This window comes from Arvicanthis niloticus, chromosome 2 (genome assembly GCF_011762505.2).
Source record: "Arvicanthis niloticus isolate mArvNil1 chromosome 2, mArvNil1.pat.X, whole genome shotgun sequence".
Classification (NCBI taxonomy): Eukaryota; Metazoa; Chordata; class Mammalia; order Rodentia; family Muridae; genus Arvicanthis; species Arvicanthis niloticus.
In genome coordinates, this window is record NC_047659.1 from 126,603,981 (window position 1) to 126,623,995 (window position 20,015).

General features: G+C 44.7%; 1 protein-coding gene across 1 annotated transcript in view; it reads right to left on the reverse strand.

The window, feature by feature from the left end:
* Positions 1–20,015, reverse strand: part of Mroh8 (maestro heat like repeat family member 8) — a 73,589-nt gene that overhangs the window by 27,622 nt on the left and 25,952 nt on the right. Inside the window, exons 6-10 of the mRNA XM_034494172.2 lie at positions 19,276–19,420; positions 17,900–17,995; positions 15,730–15,834; positions 6,463–6,598; positions 3,527–3,642 (exon numbers count right to left, since the gene is read on the reverse strand). Of these exons, the coding sequence (XP_034350063.1) occupies positions 3,527–3,642; positions 6,463–6,598; positions 15,730–15,834; positions 17,900–17,995; positions 19,276–19,420 (598 nt within the window). The remainder of the gene's footprint in view (positions 1–3,526; positions 3,643–6,462; positions 6,599–15,729; positions 15,835–17,899; positions 17,996–19,275; positions 19,421–20,015) is intronic.

Sequence of the window (20,015 nt, forward strand, 5' to 3'; positions counted from 1 at the left end):
ACATAGACCCAACATGGCCCTCGATGGCAGCATGGCCCACAGTTATCAGCATGGTCTCAGGTGGCACTACAGGCCAAGCACATCAACATGGCCTGCAGCAGCAATCTGGACCACAGACACTGTAGTATTATAGACTATGGACATCTGCCTGCTCTCCTGTGGTAGCATGGGCCTCGAATATCAATATGGCCTCCATCAGCAGCCCACACCATAGATATCCACGTGACCTCCAGGCTACAACATAGCCTGAGGTAACAGCATGGACCATGGATATCAACATGGCCTCCAGGGGCAGCATGGACCATGGAGGTCTTTTGAAGAGGTCCAATTCAGAAAATGAACCTTTCTTTATTTTGGATGCTGTGTTGTTGCTCAGAGACAGAGCAATTGGCTGGACAGTATGTTCAGAGGCTGAGTCTTCAAAAGCTTCAGGCTGCTGTACACCACCCTGCTGACCCTACTCAGCAACAACGTGTTCCCCAACAATGAGAGCCTTCTCTCAACCTGTCCCCAGTCGTGCCTCTAGCTCTGTCTCTCTCCACCCCACATACTCCATTGTTCCATCTCTTCTGTCTCTCCCACTTCTCCATCACAATTTGTTCAGTGCAGTGGCATTGGAAACTGCACCCTTCAGTCTCCCTCCCAGTAGGGCAAGCAATATGGGCTACAGCCATGGTTTCATGGTGGGACCAGCTGGCAGGCACAGGACTGGCCCTTTTCAGTAATGACATCTGGCTCTGTAGGACCAGTCCCTCTACACACCCCAACAGCTGGTAGATGGAGTAGATGTCGGGGTGGACAAACTCAGTGAGCTAGATCTGGGGATTTGAGTTGGTCAGCCCAGACCTTTTGGTGAGGGATGTTTCTCTTAATCAAATCATTTGAAGTGGGAAGACCCACTTTTAACCTAGACCTTTTGCAGTAGGAAGATCCACCGTTAATCTGGGCCACATGTTCTCCTGGCAGCCTATTTGAAGAACATGGAAGAAGGAAGCTTTTGCTCTTTGTCTGATTGCTCTCACTCTAATTAGCAAGTCCATTCCTTCACTGGCATTAGAGCCTACTTCTTCAGGATTCTGACATATACTGAAGACCAGCTAAGACAGTCAGCCTCTCGTAAAGTGAAAGACTACTAGATTCTTACACTTTCTCTTGGTATACAACCACTGTTAGACTAGCTGGACCACAGCCAGTAAGCCACTGTAATAAATCTTACACACACACACACACACACACACACACACACACACATACATATGTATATTATATTATATTATATTATATATATATGCATATATATTCATTCTATAAATTGTCCCTCTAGAGAACACTAACACATTTATTAAAATGGAAAACTGGACACACCCAGAGCCCACAGCTTAAGGCTGTGCATGGCCTTTTACTGCTCTGACTTGTAGAGAGAAGCCTTGTTCTGAGATCCTCAGAGAAAGTCTCGCTTTATAGAAGCACTAAAGGAAACACCCAGTGCTGGATAGCTGACAGCTTCCTTGGCATAACTAAAATGCTTTGTAGGGAGACAACACATTGACATCATCTGTCATCCTGCTTTTTGGAGCACTTGGCAATGTATGAAGTCCGCAACATGACTGGACAGATACACTCCACTGGTCACTTACTATGCAACAGGCCAAGAATTTTCCACACGCCTTTTCATTCATCCACTACGACAATGGAGTCATCCCAGCATGTAAGTTCCCTGCATAGATGAGGAAACTGATACCTAGACTGAATTGCCTGGTACTTTAGACCCTATATGAGTAAGATATATAAGGATTCCTTTATTTGTGTTTGTATTCATGTATGTATGCACACATGTATATGTAGGTATGAATGCATGGGGGGGTGTATTCATATGAGCTCTATCTCAGTGTCTTCCTCCATTACTCTCTGACTTTTTGAGTCAGTCTCTTACTAAATATGGCGCTCATCAATTCTGCTAGACTAGCTGGCCAGCAAACCCTAGTGATCTTCCTGTCTGTCTCCTCAGAGCTAGGACTACAGGAATACACTGCTATTCACAGCTTTCTTGTTTTTAAATGTGGTTCCTGGAGATTCCATGCATGCCCCCATGCTTGCACTGCAAGCACCTTACTGAGCCATCTAGCCAGCCTTATGGTTTCCTCTGTGTACCCTTATCCCTATCATATCTGGCAGATGCACAAGTCTTTGTTGAGCAATGGGTTAAGTGGGCTACAGTTAAAAGCACACAGAGCTTGTTGGCTCAACCATTCTCTCTTGATGCTCCCCTATGTGGAAGGTTCCCATGAGCAAGTGACTGGTGTTCAGAGTTTACTAGACAGAAATGACTGGCCTCTTCAGCAAGCTGACATAAAGTGCTAACGTAAGAAAACAGGGCAATCAGACATGGTAGTACAAGCTTTTCATCTCAGCATGTGAGAGCCAGACACAGGCTGTGAGTTCTAGGATAGCATGGTTTATACAGTGAGTTCCAGGTTAGCCAGTGAGTGATACACAGTGAGACCCTGTCTGAAAGAGAGAGAGGAGCGGGGAGGCAGGGAGGGAGAAAGGGAAGGGAAGGGAAAGGGAAGGGAAAAGGGAAAGGGAAGGGAAAAGGGAAAGGCAAGGGAAGAAGGGGAGGAAGGGAAGGGAAGGGGAAAAGGAAAGGGGGGAAGGAAAGGGGGAAGGAAAGGGAGGAGGGGAAGGGGGGAAGGGTAGGGTATAAGGGAAGGGAAGAAGGAAAGGGGAAGGGGAAGAAAAAAGGGGAAGAAGAAAAGAAAGGGGAAGAAGAAAAGAAAAGGGGAAGAAGAAAAGAAAAGGGGAAGAAAAGGGGGAAGAAGAAAAGGGGGAAGAAGAAAAGAAAAGGGGAAGACGAAAAGGAGAAGAAAGAAGAAAAGGGGAAGAAGAAAGGGGGAAAAAGAAAAGGGGAAAAAGAAAAGGGGAAGAAGAGAAGGGGAAGAAGAAAGGGGGAAGAAGAAAAGGGGAAGAAAAAGGGAAGAAGAAAAGGGGAAGAAGAGAAGGAGAAGAAAGAAGAAAGGGGGAAGAAGAAAAGGGGAAGAAAAAGGGGAAGAAGAAAAGGGGGAAGAAGAAAAGAAAAGGGGAAGAAGAAAAGAAAAAGGGAAGAAGAAAAGGGGAAGAAGAGAAGGAGAAGAAAGAAGAAAGGGGGAAGAAGAAAAGGGGAAGAAGAAAAAGGGGAAGAAGAAAAAAGGGGAAAAAGAAAAGGGGAAGAAGAAAAAAGGGGAAAAAGAAAAGGGGAAGAAGAAAAGGGGAAGAAGAAGGGGAAGAAGAAGGGGAAGAGGAAAGGGAAGGAAGGGAAGAAACCCGGCATGTAAAGTCATTTACATGGTACCTTATTTGCAAATCCAAAATGTTTATGGAGCTCATTCCCTGAGCAGTCTCTGTGGTTGGCTTATAAGGAACGAAGTGAAATTTCCAACATGATTTTTACCATCTCACATTTCCATGAACAAGCAACACTTCTGGCTTCTCTCCCCCCTTGCTAGCCCTCCAAGCTGTCTGACTGCATGCTTTGAACCGCTCTAGTTACCTGGACAATCTTGAAGGGGCAGCAGTAGAACCTTTTGAGACTATACTGCTCCAGCAGGTCCCTGCATTTTTTCAAAGTTTCTCTCAAGTTCTTGCTGTCTCTGTCCTGTGTGATATCTAGGAAGAGAACGCACTGATCACTGTTATGCTCCACTTCCATTCTTTCTACTCATTCGCATCTCCGATGTGTGGTTTTCACTTGAACAAATTAATCTAATATCTGAAGGCAGGCTCCCCCGTCTTCCTTGCAAAGCAATGTATACAAACATCCAAAGGGAGATGAAAAGGGTTTTTGTAAGAACAGAGATTTGGAGTGATTTGCTGAGTACAACACAGGAAGACTACAGCACTAGCCCACTGGAGGGGAGTTTGGAGGGTGTCTGATGAGGTTTAAATACTGACAAAACCTTACTTGATCACAGACCTTCCTGCACACCTAGACTCGTTGATTCTTGAGTAACCTACTCTCATCCTGCTGCCTTACTTCCTATGTGTTTTGTTTTTGTTATTGTTTTGATCTTTTGAGATAGGATCTCTCTACATGGCCCTGGTTGTCCTGGAACTTAATGATTGTAGACAGGCTGGCCTCAAAGTCACAAAGGCCTTCCTCTGCCTCCTGAGTGCTGGAATTAAAGCTGTGTGCCATCATGTCTAACTTGTTTCCCATGTTTTGATGTAACTTTATATTGGTGGACAAGGCATTGTAAATATTTGTTGAATCAATAATTGAATTATTTGGTCTCGGGCTGCCCAAATATCCAGAAATTAGCTTAAACTGGACTACAGGAGGATTTCTATCAGTTAGATAAATGCTAGTATTCCTAGCAGGGCATAGGGGCACATGCTTTTAATCCTAGCACTTGGGAGGCAGAGGCAGGGGGATCTCTATGAGTTCCAGGACAGCCTGGTCTACTTGGTGAGTTCCAGGACAGCTAGAGCTACATAGTGAGACTGTGTATCAAAAAACCAAAACTAAACTAAACAAGCCAGTATTCCTTAGGAATTTGTGAAGCCAGTTCCCATCTACTAAAAGAAGTAATTCCCTCACCTCTAGCAGACAGAGCATGTGGCTCTCCATTGATGTGTAGCCCAGACTGACCTCCCAGGCTCCCTCAAACTCTATTACCAGTTTGATCTCTTTATACGAGGTTTTCCCCTGCCCCTCTCTATCTCTTTCTCTCTCTCTTTCTCCCCCCCCCCCATTGCTATCTTCTTGCCCTCTGCTACTGTCAATATACAATTGCTGATCCATCTATCTACCTATCTATCTATCTATCTTTCTATCCATCTATCGATGAGGGCCCTGGCTTCGTTCCTCTGCCTGCCTTTCTTTTCTTTTCTTTTCTTTCTTTTTTTTTTTTTTTTTTTTTTTTTTTTTTTTTTTTGAGACAGGGTTTCTCTGTGTAGTCCTGGCTGTCCTGGAACTCACTCTGTAGACCAGGCTGGCCTCGAACTCAGAAATCCACCTGCCTCTGCCTCCCAAGTGCTGGGATTAAAGGCGTGCGCCACCACTGCCCAGCTCTGGCTGCCTTTCACCTGTTCACTTACGTGATTGTTCTTTATTCCCCCCCTCATCTTCAGAAAGCCTTTTCTGAATCCCACAACTCATTTGACTCTCACTTATGGGTCTGTAATTTCCCTTCATATTACTGCTAATGGCACTTGTTTGTTGACTCTGGATAACCACTAGACTGTGATATAAAGATTAGGGGCCTTTGTTTTCTAGTGTCTATTTGTCTTACTTAGGGTTCTATTGCTATAATAAACACCATGACCAAGGCAACTTGGAAAGGAAAGGGTTTATTTCCATATCACTTACTATTCATCAGTGAAGGAAGCCAGGACAGGAACTCACCCAAGGCAGGAACCAGAGACAGGATGCAGAGGCCATGGAGAGGTGCTGCTTACTGGCTTCATCCTTGTGGCTTATTCAGTCTGCTTTCTTATAGGACCCTGGACCACCAGCCCAAAGATGGCCCCACCCATAATGGGCTGTGCCTGGCCGTATCAATCACTAATTAAGAAAATGACTGACAAGCTTGCCTATAGCCCAATCTTATAGTGGCATTTTCTCAATTGTAGTTCTTTCCTCTTGGATGACTTTAGGTTGTATCAAATTAACATAAAACTAGCCAGAACACTGTTGAACCCCAAATCAGCACTAAATAAATAGTTATGGGATAAAGTATGGAGGCCCAAATGATGATAAGGACCTCCCCCACTTCTGACCAAACCAATCGTTCCAGTTTGTTTTTATGGCCACATGTCTGGTTACTCACAGCCATTCAGATAGTGGGCACTGGGGGTGGGCACTGGGGGTGGGGTGGGGGTGGGGGTGGGGGTGGGGGTGGGGGAGTGGGAGTTCAAGCCAGTGTTATGGTTCCAATGTTGAAGTCAGTGTCTTAGTCACTTTTGTGTTGCTGTGAAGATACACCATGACCAAGGCAACTCTTATAAAGGAAACACTTAATCGAGGGACTTGCTTACAGGCTCAGGGGATTAGTCCATGATCCATGGCAGGGAGCATGGAGGCAGACAGGCATGGTGCTGAAGAAATAGCTAAGAATTACATCTTGACCTATATGCTAAAAAAGAGAGACTGACCTGGCATAGGCTTGAAACCTCAAAACCCAAAGTGACTCAAAACCTCAAAAACCTCCAATGACACATTTTCTCCAACAGGGCCACACCTCCTAAACCTTCTCAAATAGTGCCATTATCTGGTAACTAAGCATTCAACTTCATGAGCCTCTGGGAGCCATTCTTATTCAAACCACCACATCCAGCATTGCTTCTCTCTGCCCCTGGACTACATACCTTTCTCTCTATCAATTGCTAAAGAACACATTTCTACACCTTGGAAAGGAAGGCAGGAGGAGGGCTGGTGCCCATGCTGTGCTAGAGATTAGATCCCACCTTCATTCCACAGTGTCTTACACTTCAGTCTCAGAGTGATATGAAGCAGATAGTGTGTCCCCTCTGCAGCCTCCTCAGCCACCTCTTTTTGTGGGTCCCCACACAGCAGTGCCATCACAGCCACGAGATGTCCAAGCCTCTGGAACTGCAGTGGAAGCTGAGCAAGAAGGAAAGCACTGTCAGATACAGGCACACTTCCATCTTTGGTTGGAGTTGTTGAGGTGTAATCAAATCTCTGTCCCCAAATCAAGAAAAGTGAAAGGTCACAGGCAGTCTTTAGACCTTGGGAGGGTTACTGTTTCAGAGATTTGATATAATACATCCAGCCAAAGGGCAACCTAACCTATGAACCCATTCTAAAAAGCAAGGTGGTTTTGGCAGTAAAGATATCCATTCCAGAAATAGGATTGATTGATTGATTGATTGATTGATCAACTGGTGGAGAAAAGGTTTCTGTGTGTTGCCTTGAGGGTTCTGAAACTTATCCAGCACTGTTTTTAAAGATCACATTTTGAAAATATTTGCCTAGGAATGGAAAAGCAAATTATGATACAGTCATCCTATAAATGTACCCATTAGAAATCAAGTGTCTGGCCTGGAGGTGTGGCTCAGTAGTATAGCACATACCTATCTTAAAACCCAACAGCACAAAAGAACAAAAGCCACATGTAAAACAAGAAATTTATTACACATTAAGCATAGCATCACCATGGGCTTTGTACGACCATGGAGCCAGTTCCAGAACATCTCATGGCAAAGTCATGGCTATATGCACAGTGTGCATTGTGTAATATGATTCCTGCTATCAGTTAGAGGCAACAGAGAGAAGGTGCTGTCTCTTTCTCCTCCTTTTCACATGCATGTGTGTATGTTCAGGTACATGCACCCATGTGAGCACATACGGAGGCCAGAGCTCAGGAGTAAGTGTCTTCTCTCTCTCTTTACCTTATTTTGAGACAGGACCTCTTACTGAATCTGGGTCTCACCATTTCATCAGGACTAGATGGCCAGAGAGCACAGGGGGTCCTTCTGACTCTGTGTGGCTAGTGGTGGGGATTACAGGATGTGCCACCACACTTGGCTTTTGTTGATGGTGCTCCTGTCTGAACTGCAGCAAGCTAAGCTTTCCCTTTGTTCTACTTTAAAAAAAAAAAGATTTATTTTCTGTTATAATAATATCTTAGCCCCTCAGACTTTATTAAGACATATTTATCCAGCGTAGTGGTTCATGCCTTTAATCTCAACACCCAAGAGGCAGAAGCAGGATCATTTGAGGCCAGCCTGGTCTACAAAGTAAATTTCAGGCCAGCCAGGGTAAAAATAACAAGACCTGTCTCAAACAAACAAAACTGAAAAACCTACTAGAGACTAGCTCACATCTTTCGCATTGTTTTCTTACCTTTTTTCTTCAAGTTCCTTTGATTTTTTTCTTTTTTCTTATTGAAAGTAGGGTTTTTTTCAATACAATATATTCTGATCCTGGTTTTCCCTCCCCCAGTTTCTCAAAGACAATCCTCCCTTATCTACCTACTCAAATTCACACCCTATCTCTTTCTCCTATTAGAAAACAAACAGACAGCTACAAACAAAAATACCAAATAAAGGAGAGTAGACAAAACAACAAACAGGGAAAAAATAAAGAACCCAAGGAAGACATATAGATGCAGAGACACACACATTCACTCAGACAGAAATCTCATAAAAAAAACAAACAAACAAACATCACATCACAAAACATAATCATGTCCAGAAAGGTTAGGCACCAAGGGCACATGTGTGCTGCAAGTCATTGAGCTGCCGTTATTGAATACACTTCAGTGTAAAACAAGAAAGCTCTGGCCTGAAGAAGGGACTAAGTCAAGCAGAACTCTCAAGATTCTGTGAACTGACCCCTCCTTCTCTGGCTCTGGCCTGGCTTCTTCGCCTTTCTTCCTGAGACACTTTGCAAAGACCTTGGACCCTGGGATCAGGACTGAGTGATAAACATCTTTATGACAAGGAAATAAAACTACTCCCAACCACAGTGAGCTAAGCATGATAGGTCACCACCCCTCCTCCCCTGCAGGCTACCATCCATTATGTTAAAATTGCCTTCTGGAGCAGGAGTCACTGTTTCAGCTAGTGGACTGTTCTTCTTGGCCAGTAGTCAACTTTGACAGAAGTCCCCGCAGAGCTCAGAGCTCACACAGTGAGCACTCAGACACAGCCTGAGCAAGGTCACCTGCTTTGTTGTACACCCCTCCTTTCAATTCCCTTTCTATAAAAAAGTTAAGTTCCTATTATAAGACCTGAAGTTAGCCGGGCGGTGGTGGCACACGCCTTTAATCCCAGCACTTGGGAGGCAGAGGCAGGTGGATTTCTGAGTTTGAGGCCAGCCTGGTCTACAGAGTGAGTTCCAGGACAGCCAGGGCTACACAGAGAAACCCTATCTCGAAAAACAAAACAAAAACAAACAAACAAACAAAAAAACAAAAAACAAAACAAAAAAACAACCAACAAAAAACCAAAACAAAACAAAAAGACCTGAATACTGAACCTGTAAGTTCCACCAAGTAACTCCCTGAAATACTGGGAGTTGTAGTTCTTGAAAAATAACAAAGCTACATGGGAAAATACAGTGGCCTAATGGGTTTGTCCCTATAACCTGCAGCTCATGGCCACTTAGCTAGGAATCCCAGGTAGTGGTCCTGACTAAAGCCCATCTTAACCAGTATCTACTTAAAACTTACTTTAAATTTGGCTCAAAATTATGGAACTGTTTTTTCTTTGACAAATCTCAGGATTAACACTATCAGACCCTTAAAAAAACCAATGTGTATGTGTGTGTGTGGGGGGGGGGTGTCACTGAATCTGTTCTTTTCAAAGATAGTTACACTGATTATGTCTCTTTTCCTTGTCTTTCACTCTTCCTTTTAATTAGCACATGGGATATTCTAATACTGTTCTACAGGGACTCTCTCAGAATGGAACCTTTTTATATATTTTTTTTATTTTTTTATTTTTTATTTTTTAGACAGGGTTTCTTTGTGAAGCCCCAGCTGTCCTGGAACTCACTCTGTAGACCAGTCAGGCCTTGAACTCACAGAGATCTGGCTTCTTCTGCCTCCAGAGTGCTGGGACTAAAGGCGTGTGCTACCACTGCCCAGCCAGAGTGGAGTCTTTTGCTTTAAGACTCTGATAATAGACCTTCCACAGAAAAACAAAGAAAGATTTTTGTATTGTATAGTCTTTGGGTTTGGTTATTTTAGGTGTGTGGGTTTGTCTGGTTGGTTTTTTGTTGTTGTTTGTTTGTGTTTTGGTTTGGGAGTTTTTTTTGTAATTTATTTAAATAATGAAGCTTAAAATAAATTAAAGTTTTATGTAAGAATTCTAAATGTTAACCCAGAAAATGAAAAACACAGTAGAGTGAACCACCGAGCTACTACATAGAACTTCTAGATGCCCATAGGACCAGTGGGACCAGGCTAAGAACCCATCCTGGGAATTCTCTCTAAAGAAGATCCCAGGGACAGAAAGAGAAAGAGAGACAGAGACAGAGACAGAGACACAGAGACAGAGAGAGATCATTTGAAACATTCCTCTAATCCACAGCAAATAGAGGTTGAAGAATTAGAGGAAGCTGGGCAGTGGTGGCGCACGCCTTTAATCCCAGCACTTGGGAGGCAGAGGCAGGCGGATTTCTGAGTTCAAGGCCAGCCTGGTCTACAGAGTGAGTTCTAGGACAGCCAAGGCTACACAGAGAAATCCTGTCTCCTGTCTCCAAAAACCAAAAACCAAAAAAAAAAAAAAAAAAAAAAAAAAAAGAATTAGAGGAACACCCTGCTGAGGTTGCCAGGATCATAGGGCAGTCAGTGATGACCAGAGGTCACTTGCTGTGGGAAACCATGGCAAGGCCTTACTCTTGGTAAACACTCACCCTTGGCTCTCCTATCTACTATTCTTCTTTCTGCTTACCTTCCATGATTCATTTGTCAGTTCTCAGAACTTCAAACAAGGCCTCATAGCAACCCACCTTAGTAACCCTTCCTCCTGATCTCTAGATTTAGACAACATCCTGCTAGATAGATGTTTTTTAGAACCCCTGGTAATGGAAAGGCTTTGTGAGAATAACTTAGTTAGACCCTGCAGCTGCAGCTAGCTTCCTCCACCTGCAAAGCCCTCTTTCCTTTCCTACCCCTCCCCATATCCTGTTTTTAGAGTATATAACGTGTGAACAATAAAAAATTTTGCCAGCTTGATCAGACTTCTTGACTTGCTGTGCCTCCTTATTTTCTCACTCATCTCAGTCCTCTCCATAGGGTCTAAGGGCCCCACTTGATTGTCCAGCTGGCCTGGACAACTTGCTACAGGAGTTTTGTGGCTTCAGAGTATAGAGACTGGAAGCGTAGCGGGAGAGACTTCACCATTCATGTGGGAGAAAGACACTTGGGAGGGGACTGCTTGCTCTGTAATAAGCTAGCAGTGTTCACTCTGGTCTGTCTGTGGTGTGGGAACAGATGCTTCTTCATCTCTGCCAGAAAAGCTTAAGTAATGCATAGTTTGGAGAAAATGATGGAGAGTGGGGGAGCCCCGTGGCTACAAGACCTACCCAGAAGGTGACACTAATTTGCAGAAGGAAAGGCAACAGAGATGAGAAGTGGTCATAGTTGGGGGAAGGGGTTCTTTTTAGAAGTTCCGAGAGAGGATTGACAACAATTGAGAAGTGGGAGACTGAAACAGAGAAACTGAGGATTAAAATATGGGATCCTCAGTGAGAATAAAGACTCAGTAAAGGACCTAAACTGTGTCTAATAGCATTCCTTCTAAGCCCCGCCCAACAATTACCAACTCCTTGCTGTTTCTGACCCTTCTCTCTCTCTGACCCTTTTCTCCCCTTCCCTTCCTGCTTTTCTCTCTCCACCTGTTCTTGCTCTCTTGCGCTCTCCCTTGTGTTCTCAATCTCTCTCTCTCTCTCTCTCTCTCTCTCTCTCTCTCTCTCTCTCTCTCTCTCTCTGTCTTTCTCAGCTCCTCTTCCCATGCCCTTAATAAACTCTATTCTATACTATATCTGTCAATGGCTGGTACCACAGGGGGAAGGGATGCCTCAGCATGGGTCCACAGAGGCACCCCTCCCCACCTCACCATACCTAGCTCTATCAAATATATCCTGGTTCCTTTTTATAAAACACAACAGACTCGGTGCTGGAGAGATGGCTCAATGGTTAAGAGCACTGACTGTCTAACAGAGGTCCTGAGTTCAATTCCCAGCAACCACATGGTGGCTCATGACCATTTATGATGGGATCCGATGCCCTCTTCTGGTGTGTCTGAGGACAGTGACAGGACAATGTACCCACATACATAAAATAAATAAATCTTGAAAAAAAATTGATCCTCCTGTGTGCTACCAGGACAGATGAAATATTTTAAAATAATAAATGGGCATGAGAAAAAAAAAAAAAAAAACCCACAACAATCTCAATTCCTAAGGAAGCTCCAATTCCCCAGTCTCCAAACAGCAATCCAGATATCCAGCAAGAGGCTTGACCTGGACTCTAGGCTCTCTGGTGGTTAGGAAAAGGCCAGCATTCCTCAGGAACTTGGGAAGCCAGTTCCCTTCCGAATGAAATGAGGACAAGACAGCTTCAAGGTACCCTTGAGGGAGAAGAATTTTACTGTAGATAAGAGGGAGAGAACAGCCAGAGGCTCTGAAGAGTCCAGACTGAACCTGGCCATAAAGGGAGGGGGAGGGGAAGAGAGGAAGAGAAGAGGGCAAAGGGACCAAGAGAGGGGTTGAGAGAACCAAGATTTTGGCCAAGAGAACATGGCCAAAATTTGGGGTTATATAGGAAACAAGAAGCCGGGGTAAGGGAAGTGAAGGCCTAGGCTGGAGAGGTTTAGCGTAGAGGACAGGGTGAGGTGTGCTGAGGGGGGGGGAGCCCCCCAAAGCCTGGAGACCAAGCAGTGTGTGCTAACAGACACCACAGGTGGCCATTTATCCCAGATTTCTTTGGAATTTGACACCTTCTACCTAAGCAGAAAGGAGTCATTTCCTTGCCTCGGGAGAAGAGACTTAGAGCCTAGCAGTACAGCGAAGTTCTCCGCAGGCCTTCAGGCTCCTTCAGTATCACAAGTACTGTTGACACATTTCAAAGTCCTACCCTGTCTTAGCTAGTTTTGTTTTGTTTTTTAGTTTTTAGTTTTTTGTTTTTGTTTGGGTTTTTGATTTGTTTGTTTGTTTTTGTTTTGTGATAGGGTCTCTTTAGCCCTGGGTTTCCTGGAACTCACTGTGGAGATCAGGCTGGCCTTGAATTCACAGAAATCAGCCTGTCTCTACCTACCTAGTGCTGGGTTTAAGAGTGTGCCACCACAGCTAGCTTGTGCTGGCTAGTTTTGGCTAATCTTATATCAACTCGAAACAAGCTAGAATCACGTGAAAGGAGAAAACATCAAAAGATAAAATTCCTCCATAAGATCCAGCTGTAGGGCATTTTCTTAATTATTGACCGATGAGAGAAGGCCCAGCCCATTGTGGTTGCGGCCACCCCTGGGCTGGTGTTCCTGGGTTCTATAAGAAAGCAGGCTGAGCAAGCCATGGGGTGCAAGCCAGTAAGAAGCACCCCCTCCCCATGGCCTCTGCATTAGGTCCTGTTGTTTGGTTTCCTGTCCTGACTTCCCTTAATGATGGACAAGTTTAGAGGTATATGCCAAATAAACTCATTCCTCCCCAACTTGCTTTTGGTCATAGTGTTTCACCATGGCAATAGAAACCCCAACTAAAACATGGCCCTTCTCAATTCTCCCTTACTGTTGGGAATGGGTTCTAAGGCTTTGTCTTAACTCAGCTCCCAAAACTGTGCTTCCAGATCTGAGGGTCCCTGCCCCCAGCTGGCTTCCATTGATAATAAAGAATTGCTGTACAGCCAATAGCTGGGCAGGGAGACAGGGCAGGACTTTTAGATTGCATGGACAAGGGACCGAAAAGGAGAGGAAGAAGAGAGAATTACCATTACAGGGAAGCACAAGATGAAACATAAAGTCCCACCAGCAGGTAAGGCCCTAGGGGCCACTGCCCCAATTGGGTCTGGGGTAGCAGAGATGAAATAGAGATTTTAAAAGATGTTAATTCAGGAATACCAGAGAGGAGTGCTTGCTAGCCGTAGGGAGGTTTAGAAGTGCCCAACCATTGAACTAGTCAAGGTATATCAAAATTAGCTGGCGTATGTGTATATTTCATTCGAAAATCCAGAGAGCTCTTGGGTAGGTGCAGTGCGTGTGACCCCCTGGGAGCCAAAGTGGTTTAACTAATTTGCAGCTACATCCTATCAAAAACCCCTCCAGTTCTCAGACTCCCTCCCTGCAGCTCTTCCTCCTCCTTATAACCCTGCGATTGAAGGAATCTCAGGTCTCAGCCTAAACTTAAAAATTAACTTATCCAGAGACACGTTCTGGGAGAAGCACATTCCAAAGACTTACACATACATTCCAGGAGAAGGGCCCAAGATAAAGAGAATTGAAAGATTATCAGGAAGCTGGGCCCTTAATGCAATAAACCTGGGTAAACAGGAGCTATGGTAAGATAGACTTAGCTAACACTGGTTGTCATAAGATAATGGGAGCAGCTGTTTGAGGTCAGCCTTTATGGTTAACACTGTCTAACAGGTGACTATAAAACTGCTCTTGTGAGACCTATGAAAACTGCTTAAAAACTGCTCTTAGCTTTAGCTCGAGGTTCCTCTAGCCTGTGTGTGTGTGGGGGGAGGGGACCCCAGTGCACTGGATCAATAAACCTCTTGCTTTTGCATCAAACCCCCTGCCCATGAGTGTTTCTGGGGGAGTGCATCATACCGGTTTGGATCTTAGGGTCCAACACGATCCCACTATGTGTTCTCTGTGCTCCACTCCTCATTCTCTCTCTGTTGTTTCTCCATTCTCTATTCCCTGCTCTCCTTTCCTCTCTTGCAGATAGCTATCCCCTACCAGCCTGTTGGCCATATTCAGTCTACTTCTTTCTCTCCTCTAGACTCTTGCAGATAGATGCCTCTGGCTGTTCTGTTCTACATTAAAACCGTTCCCTTTAACCATACCATGGTGCTGGTAGCACAGAGGCTAGAGTCTGAGGCACAAGCAGAGTAGTAAGTACTCCAGTAGGATATCACTTGGCTGCTCCAACAGTCAAACCAGGACCATGAACTACCAGCTGGAGCCAACATGGCCAGGTCTTTTGCTTCATTATGATGGCTTCCACATTATTAGCATTGTGGTTTGAGCCTTTCTGAGACAAATCTGGACATTCCACATAAGAATAGAAAAAGAGGAGCAGACACAATTTTGAAAATTTCCTCTCTGACCTAGACCATGAAAAAAATCTTCTCAGTGTTTACCCATGAGCAACAGGTCTCCAAATCCAAGTGGGTATGACTATCTCTGGGAGCCCTCCATAACCCCCTTGAGTCTTCACTTCTACTCTCTGATAAAACCTCCCCATTCCTTACTTTGTCTCTGAAATACGAGGTTAGGTGTCTATCTTGTCCCTCTGTCTTTTAAATCTCCTCCCACCCCCTCAACACAGGCAACAACAATCCCATTCTCTCAGAGAGCCTGGGAGATACTTGGCCTGAACGGACCTGTTGGGCTTTCGCTTTCTCTCTCTCTCTCTCTCTCTCTCTCTCTCTCTCTCTCTCTCTCTCTCTCTCTCTCTCTCTCTCTGCACTGCCTCTCAAGTAGCTTCCCTTTCCTCTCTCTTCTCATGAGAGTTGAGCATATCCCATTTTGTCAAATCTTTCTCTGATTCATCACTTTGTCTGACACTCAATTAGACATCACTTTCAAACATGGGTGCTTCCTTTTACAAACTAACTTTGCCTTAGTTGTTTGGGATTAAAGGTGTGTACTAAGGACACGTCTGTATTCCAGCCAGATGGACTAAAGGTGTGTGCTAAGGCTGAGCCACACCACAACTAGTAACAGGTTTTTCCAGTAAACAACACAATCTCAAGGTTCAGTGTGATCAAATGTCCTGTAACATCCCTCAGACATTTTCAGTTTATACTTTTCATTCATTTATTCAAAAACATTTACTGCATTATGTGTTTTAGCTGTCATGCTAAATAACAGGGATACAAAGATTATTAACAGACAGTATGTGACCTCAAACTGAGCACATTTTAGGATTGTGGCAGACTTGTGAATAATACTGAGTAAGGAGGTGAGGGGGGAGCACTCCCAGTGGAGTGCATGGCCCCTGCAGAGTTACAGAAAGACTATAAAGGATGCTTAGATGCTTCTTCCTCAACCAAAGCTACTCACCTTCAGGCTAAGATAACTGGATAAGCATTTGAGAACTTGGGCCATGACAGTGGTAGCCCGTTCCCGCTCATGGTCTCTGTCGGACTGTAACCAGGGGTCTATGTGCTATAAAAAAATGAGGAAGGTTAGATCAGGAAAGTCTGAAGTAACACTTGCACTGTGTTAAAAAGTAAATGTGAATTGAGCCGGGCAGTGGTGGCACGCACCTTTAGTCCCACTCTGCTACTTGGGTAGCAGAGGCAGAAGGATCTGAGTTCAAGGCCAGATTGATCCACAGAGTGAGTTCTAAGACAGACAGAACTACACAGAGAAACTCTGATTCAAAAAAAAACAAAACAAAAAAACAAAACAAAAAAAACAAAAAAAAAAAACAAATCAACTCCCCAAAAAAATGTAAATCAGGAAACTACATGGCTTCACTATCTAAACACCACTCCTAAGATGAAACAGTTTACTGCTGAAGTGATGGGCTAACCAGCAAGGCACAAAGTCCTGGCTCCTTCCAAAGCTTGGTTTCTACATCCATCTCCCTTTGTTACATTACTTTAGTCTATTATTCTAGTTGTTTTTGGCCCTTTCAAATTTGCACTGAAAAGAAATAGCTAATGGGCTGGAGAGATAGCTCAGTGGGTAAGAGCGCTGACTGTTCTTCCAGAGGTCCTGAGTTCAATTCCCAGCAAGCACGTGGTGGCTCACAGTCATCTCTAATGGGATCCAATGCCCTCTTCTGGTGTGTCTGAAGAGCGAGAGAGTGTACTCACATGTATACAATAAATAAATCTGTTTTTAAAATGGGATGCATTTAAAAAGAAAAACAAATAGATAATGGTATGCTATTAAAAATAAAGATAGAGAAAGTACATATACCTGAACAGGAAAAAAAGAACACAGGAAGAAGCTGGAGCTCAAAAGATGTGGTAGGTGGCCCGGTGCTGTTTATTCTGATGTCAATTCTGCTTTGTCAAGAGGGGCTGCCCCACAAGGAGTAGATCATTTACTCAGGTGACTTCCTGTGAGCCTTCTCTCCATTTTAACTGGCCAGATAAAGGCTACAGCCTGTGATAGGGCAGTGAAGGGAAAAGTGGGGCTGGAGGTTTTAGAGAGTGGGGGAAGAGTAGGGAAAGAGAGAGGAAAAAGACAGAGGAAGAGGAGGTAGAGGAAGATGGAGCAGAACCACATGGCCTGGAGGAGCAGCAAGTACAAGGGCTCTCAGAGCTGGGAATAGAGGGGTGTAGTGAGTGGTACATCTGCCCATCGAGGCGTGCAGCTTATAAATCTTGTAACTGAGTTGTATGTTTGTTCATGAGCTTGTTGGGGTTGGAGATTTACTCCAACAAAAGTAAGCAACTTTTCAACAGAAGAAATGGTTAAATCAGCTGCCAGGACAGGACAGTGCCAAGTACAGCTGGACAAAACAAGAGCCCAGCCTGACAGCTGATGTGCAAACAGAAGAGGAGTAAGAAACAGGGTCAGGGGCAGGTGTGGCAAGGAGAGCCATCTGTGCTCAGGCACACAGGGCACCAACAACTAAGGGTCCTCTCATCCTAGGGTGGCCATGTCTTAAAAAGAAGCAAGAGCAAACACGTGAATGATTGTGAGTGTGCATGACTAGCCTTATGGACGGATAGGATGAGCAAGGTGAGCTGGAGACATGGTCACTTTCCGTACTTGAGTCCTACAAAGTAGGAAACTGTCTATTTGGTAACGTAGGAGACCGACTCTTCTGTGCTATGAGGAACAGTGAAGAAAATCGTAACAATGGTTTGAGCCACTTATTAGAGGCTATTTATTCAATATCCAGAGTAGTTGTTATCTTTTCGGACAGTGAGGGAACCAAACTCTGTGGCTGAAGGACATGTGACCCATGGATGGCAGTCAGAATTCAAACCCAAGCCTCTGTTTCAAACCTGACAGCTGTCGGGATAGTGAGGTGGCTCAGTGAGAAAGGACATTGGCTGCTATGCCTGACCACACCACCTCAAGTTTGGAACCTGCCTGATAGAAGGAGACAATGATGCCTGCAAGTTGTCCTCTGACCTCCACATGTGTGTCATGGTGCAAGTACACACACACACACAATTTTTAAAAATGGAAAGTACTTTTAGATACAATATTGCCTTAAATAACTTAATTCTTAGTAATTTCCTTTGTCTCCTAAAATTTCATTTACCTTAAAAATGCTGTCAAAATTTTCCAAATGTGGGTCTTTTACTACGAGACTCTGCAGCATCACAGAAAAGGCCTCGAACGTCTCCCTGTAGAGACACTAAAAAGGTGCAGAGTCAGCAAAGCCTTCCTCCCCACCCAATGTTCCCAAAGCCCATCCACGGCGCTGCTCATCTCCTGGAGACGACATGCGAAGGCCTGGCCCAGAGTAAAGGCACCTGTGGGCAGTTTGTGGCATGAGGTAAACAGAAATAAAACATTTTAAATGAGCATCTTGAAACCTCTGGGATCAGGGCTGATGGACTACACCTGGGGAACCGTGTTGACATCATCAAAATACCTGCAAAGCTGACTTGTGACTCTTATGTCCTGGGAGTTACTTGACACAGCAGCCTTCCATAACTCCCTTACTAGCCTGCCCAGCAACCAAACGTGGGACCGCTCTCGGCTCTCGGCTCTCGGCTCTCGGACGGGCTCTCGGGACCGGCTCTCTGCTCAGCCTGGACACTCCCTCTTCTCCTTTCCTTGCACCAAGAAGGCTTCTTCAGCTGCTTCTGTAAAGGGCCCTGTGCTCCAACCCCAGTGCTTCCTCCTCGTCTCCTGCTTTGAGTTTTCCCTTAGACCATGTGTACTTTTCACCAGCAGACATACTTTTGTTTTGCATACATACTTCTTAGTAGCGCTGTCTCTCTACGTTAAAGGGTAGGCTGTAAGAGCGAGGCTGAACACTGCTGGCCTCTACTTTCTGTCACATTCAGCACAAGATGGCCCTTCAGTTAGTGCCAGTAAACTGGAAAGAGGTGGGAGTGTGGAAGAGGAGGGTAAGGAGGAGTGAGGTGAGGTGTGCGGGGATGTTTAACATGTAATATTGCATGCACAACTATTTTAACAATAAAAAATTAAAATTTAAGTTTAAAAACATTAAACTTGGTTGTGGTGGTGGTGGTGGCAGCACACCAGACTATACAGAGAACTCCTGCGTCAGAAATGAAAAGAGATGGCGAGTCTACAGAGCACATGAGTGACCGACTTAAACAGTTTATTACTTTTCTTTGTTACTCTTTTGTTTGAGGCAGGACCTCACTGTGCAGTTGTGGCTTCCCTAGAACTTGCTGTGTAGAGCAGCAAGGCTGGCCTTGAACTCACAGAGATCTGCCTATATCTCTCTCTCAAGGGACACCATACCCAGCTCCTGCTTTATTTTAAATCCAAGGCACAGAAAGGAGGAAGAAAAGGAAAGTGAAGGAACACACACAGAGACGAACGAGAAAAGAGAGAAAGCTGCTGTTTGCTTTTGTTCACCAGACTGAACATTGCTGGGGTTCAGCTGGCTTCAAACCGTCCAAAGGTGAAGGGCAGCTAAGACACAAAGTAAGTTACCTCTTGCTCAATGGCCTGGTTGGACACTATCCTCGGCAGCTGGATAGGGGTGCTTAGGGCCGGCAGAGAGATTATACTTTTGGTGATAAGCCCAAGCAAGTCCTCTCTGTCTTCAGAGCCAAACAACAGGTACACTTCTTGATAACTGGGGAGAGACCATTTGGGAAGAATCTGATGTTAAGTTGATACCTCAGCTGAATGAATGTGCCCTTCCTGCTTTCAATAAATGAAAGCAGGAAGGGCACATTGGCTGGTGTAGCACTCATTAAATCAATGCATGGAGGAGCCGTACCTCATGTGGATCTCACAAAAGGCAGGAGGAAGAGTGCATCTGTCCACCCCACCCCCACCTCAAGCCCTTCAGGCTCCTCTCCTCTCAGCACTGCAAAGCAAGCCTGCAGCACTCTTAAGGCCATACTTCCCACTTCCCCAACTGTGTTCTGCCGAGTATGAGTTTGGGGCTGTAAGTTGAACGAGTCAAGGCCTTAACTGCAGGTTATTTTAACACGGTTGCCAAGGAACAAGAGAGGACAAGCTGCTCAGACCTCACAGTACGTTATCGTGAAGCAGGTATGAGGTTCACTTTCCACTGAATACACTTTGGGTAGGACGGAACTCCAAAGAGATTCCGTCAAGGTCTTAGGTTGGAAGGTAGTATTCATGGTGATCTAGCTTGCTTTCCATTGTTCTGATCAAACACTGACCAAAAGCAACTTGGGGAGGAAAGGGTTTATTTCATC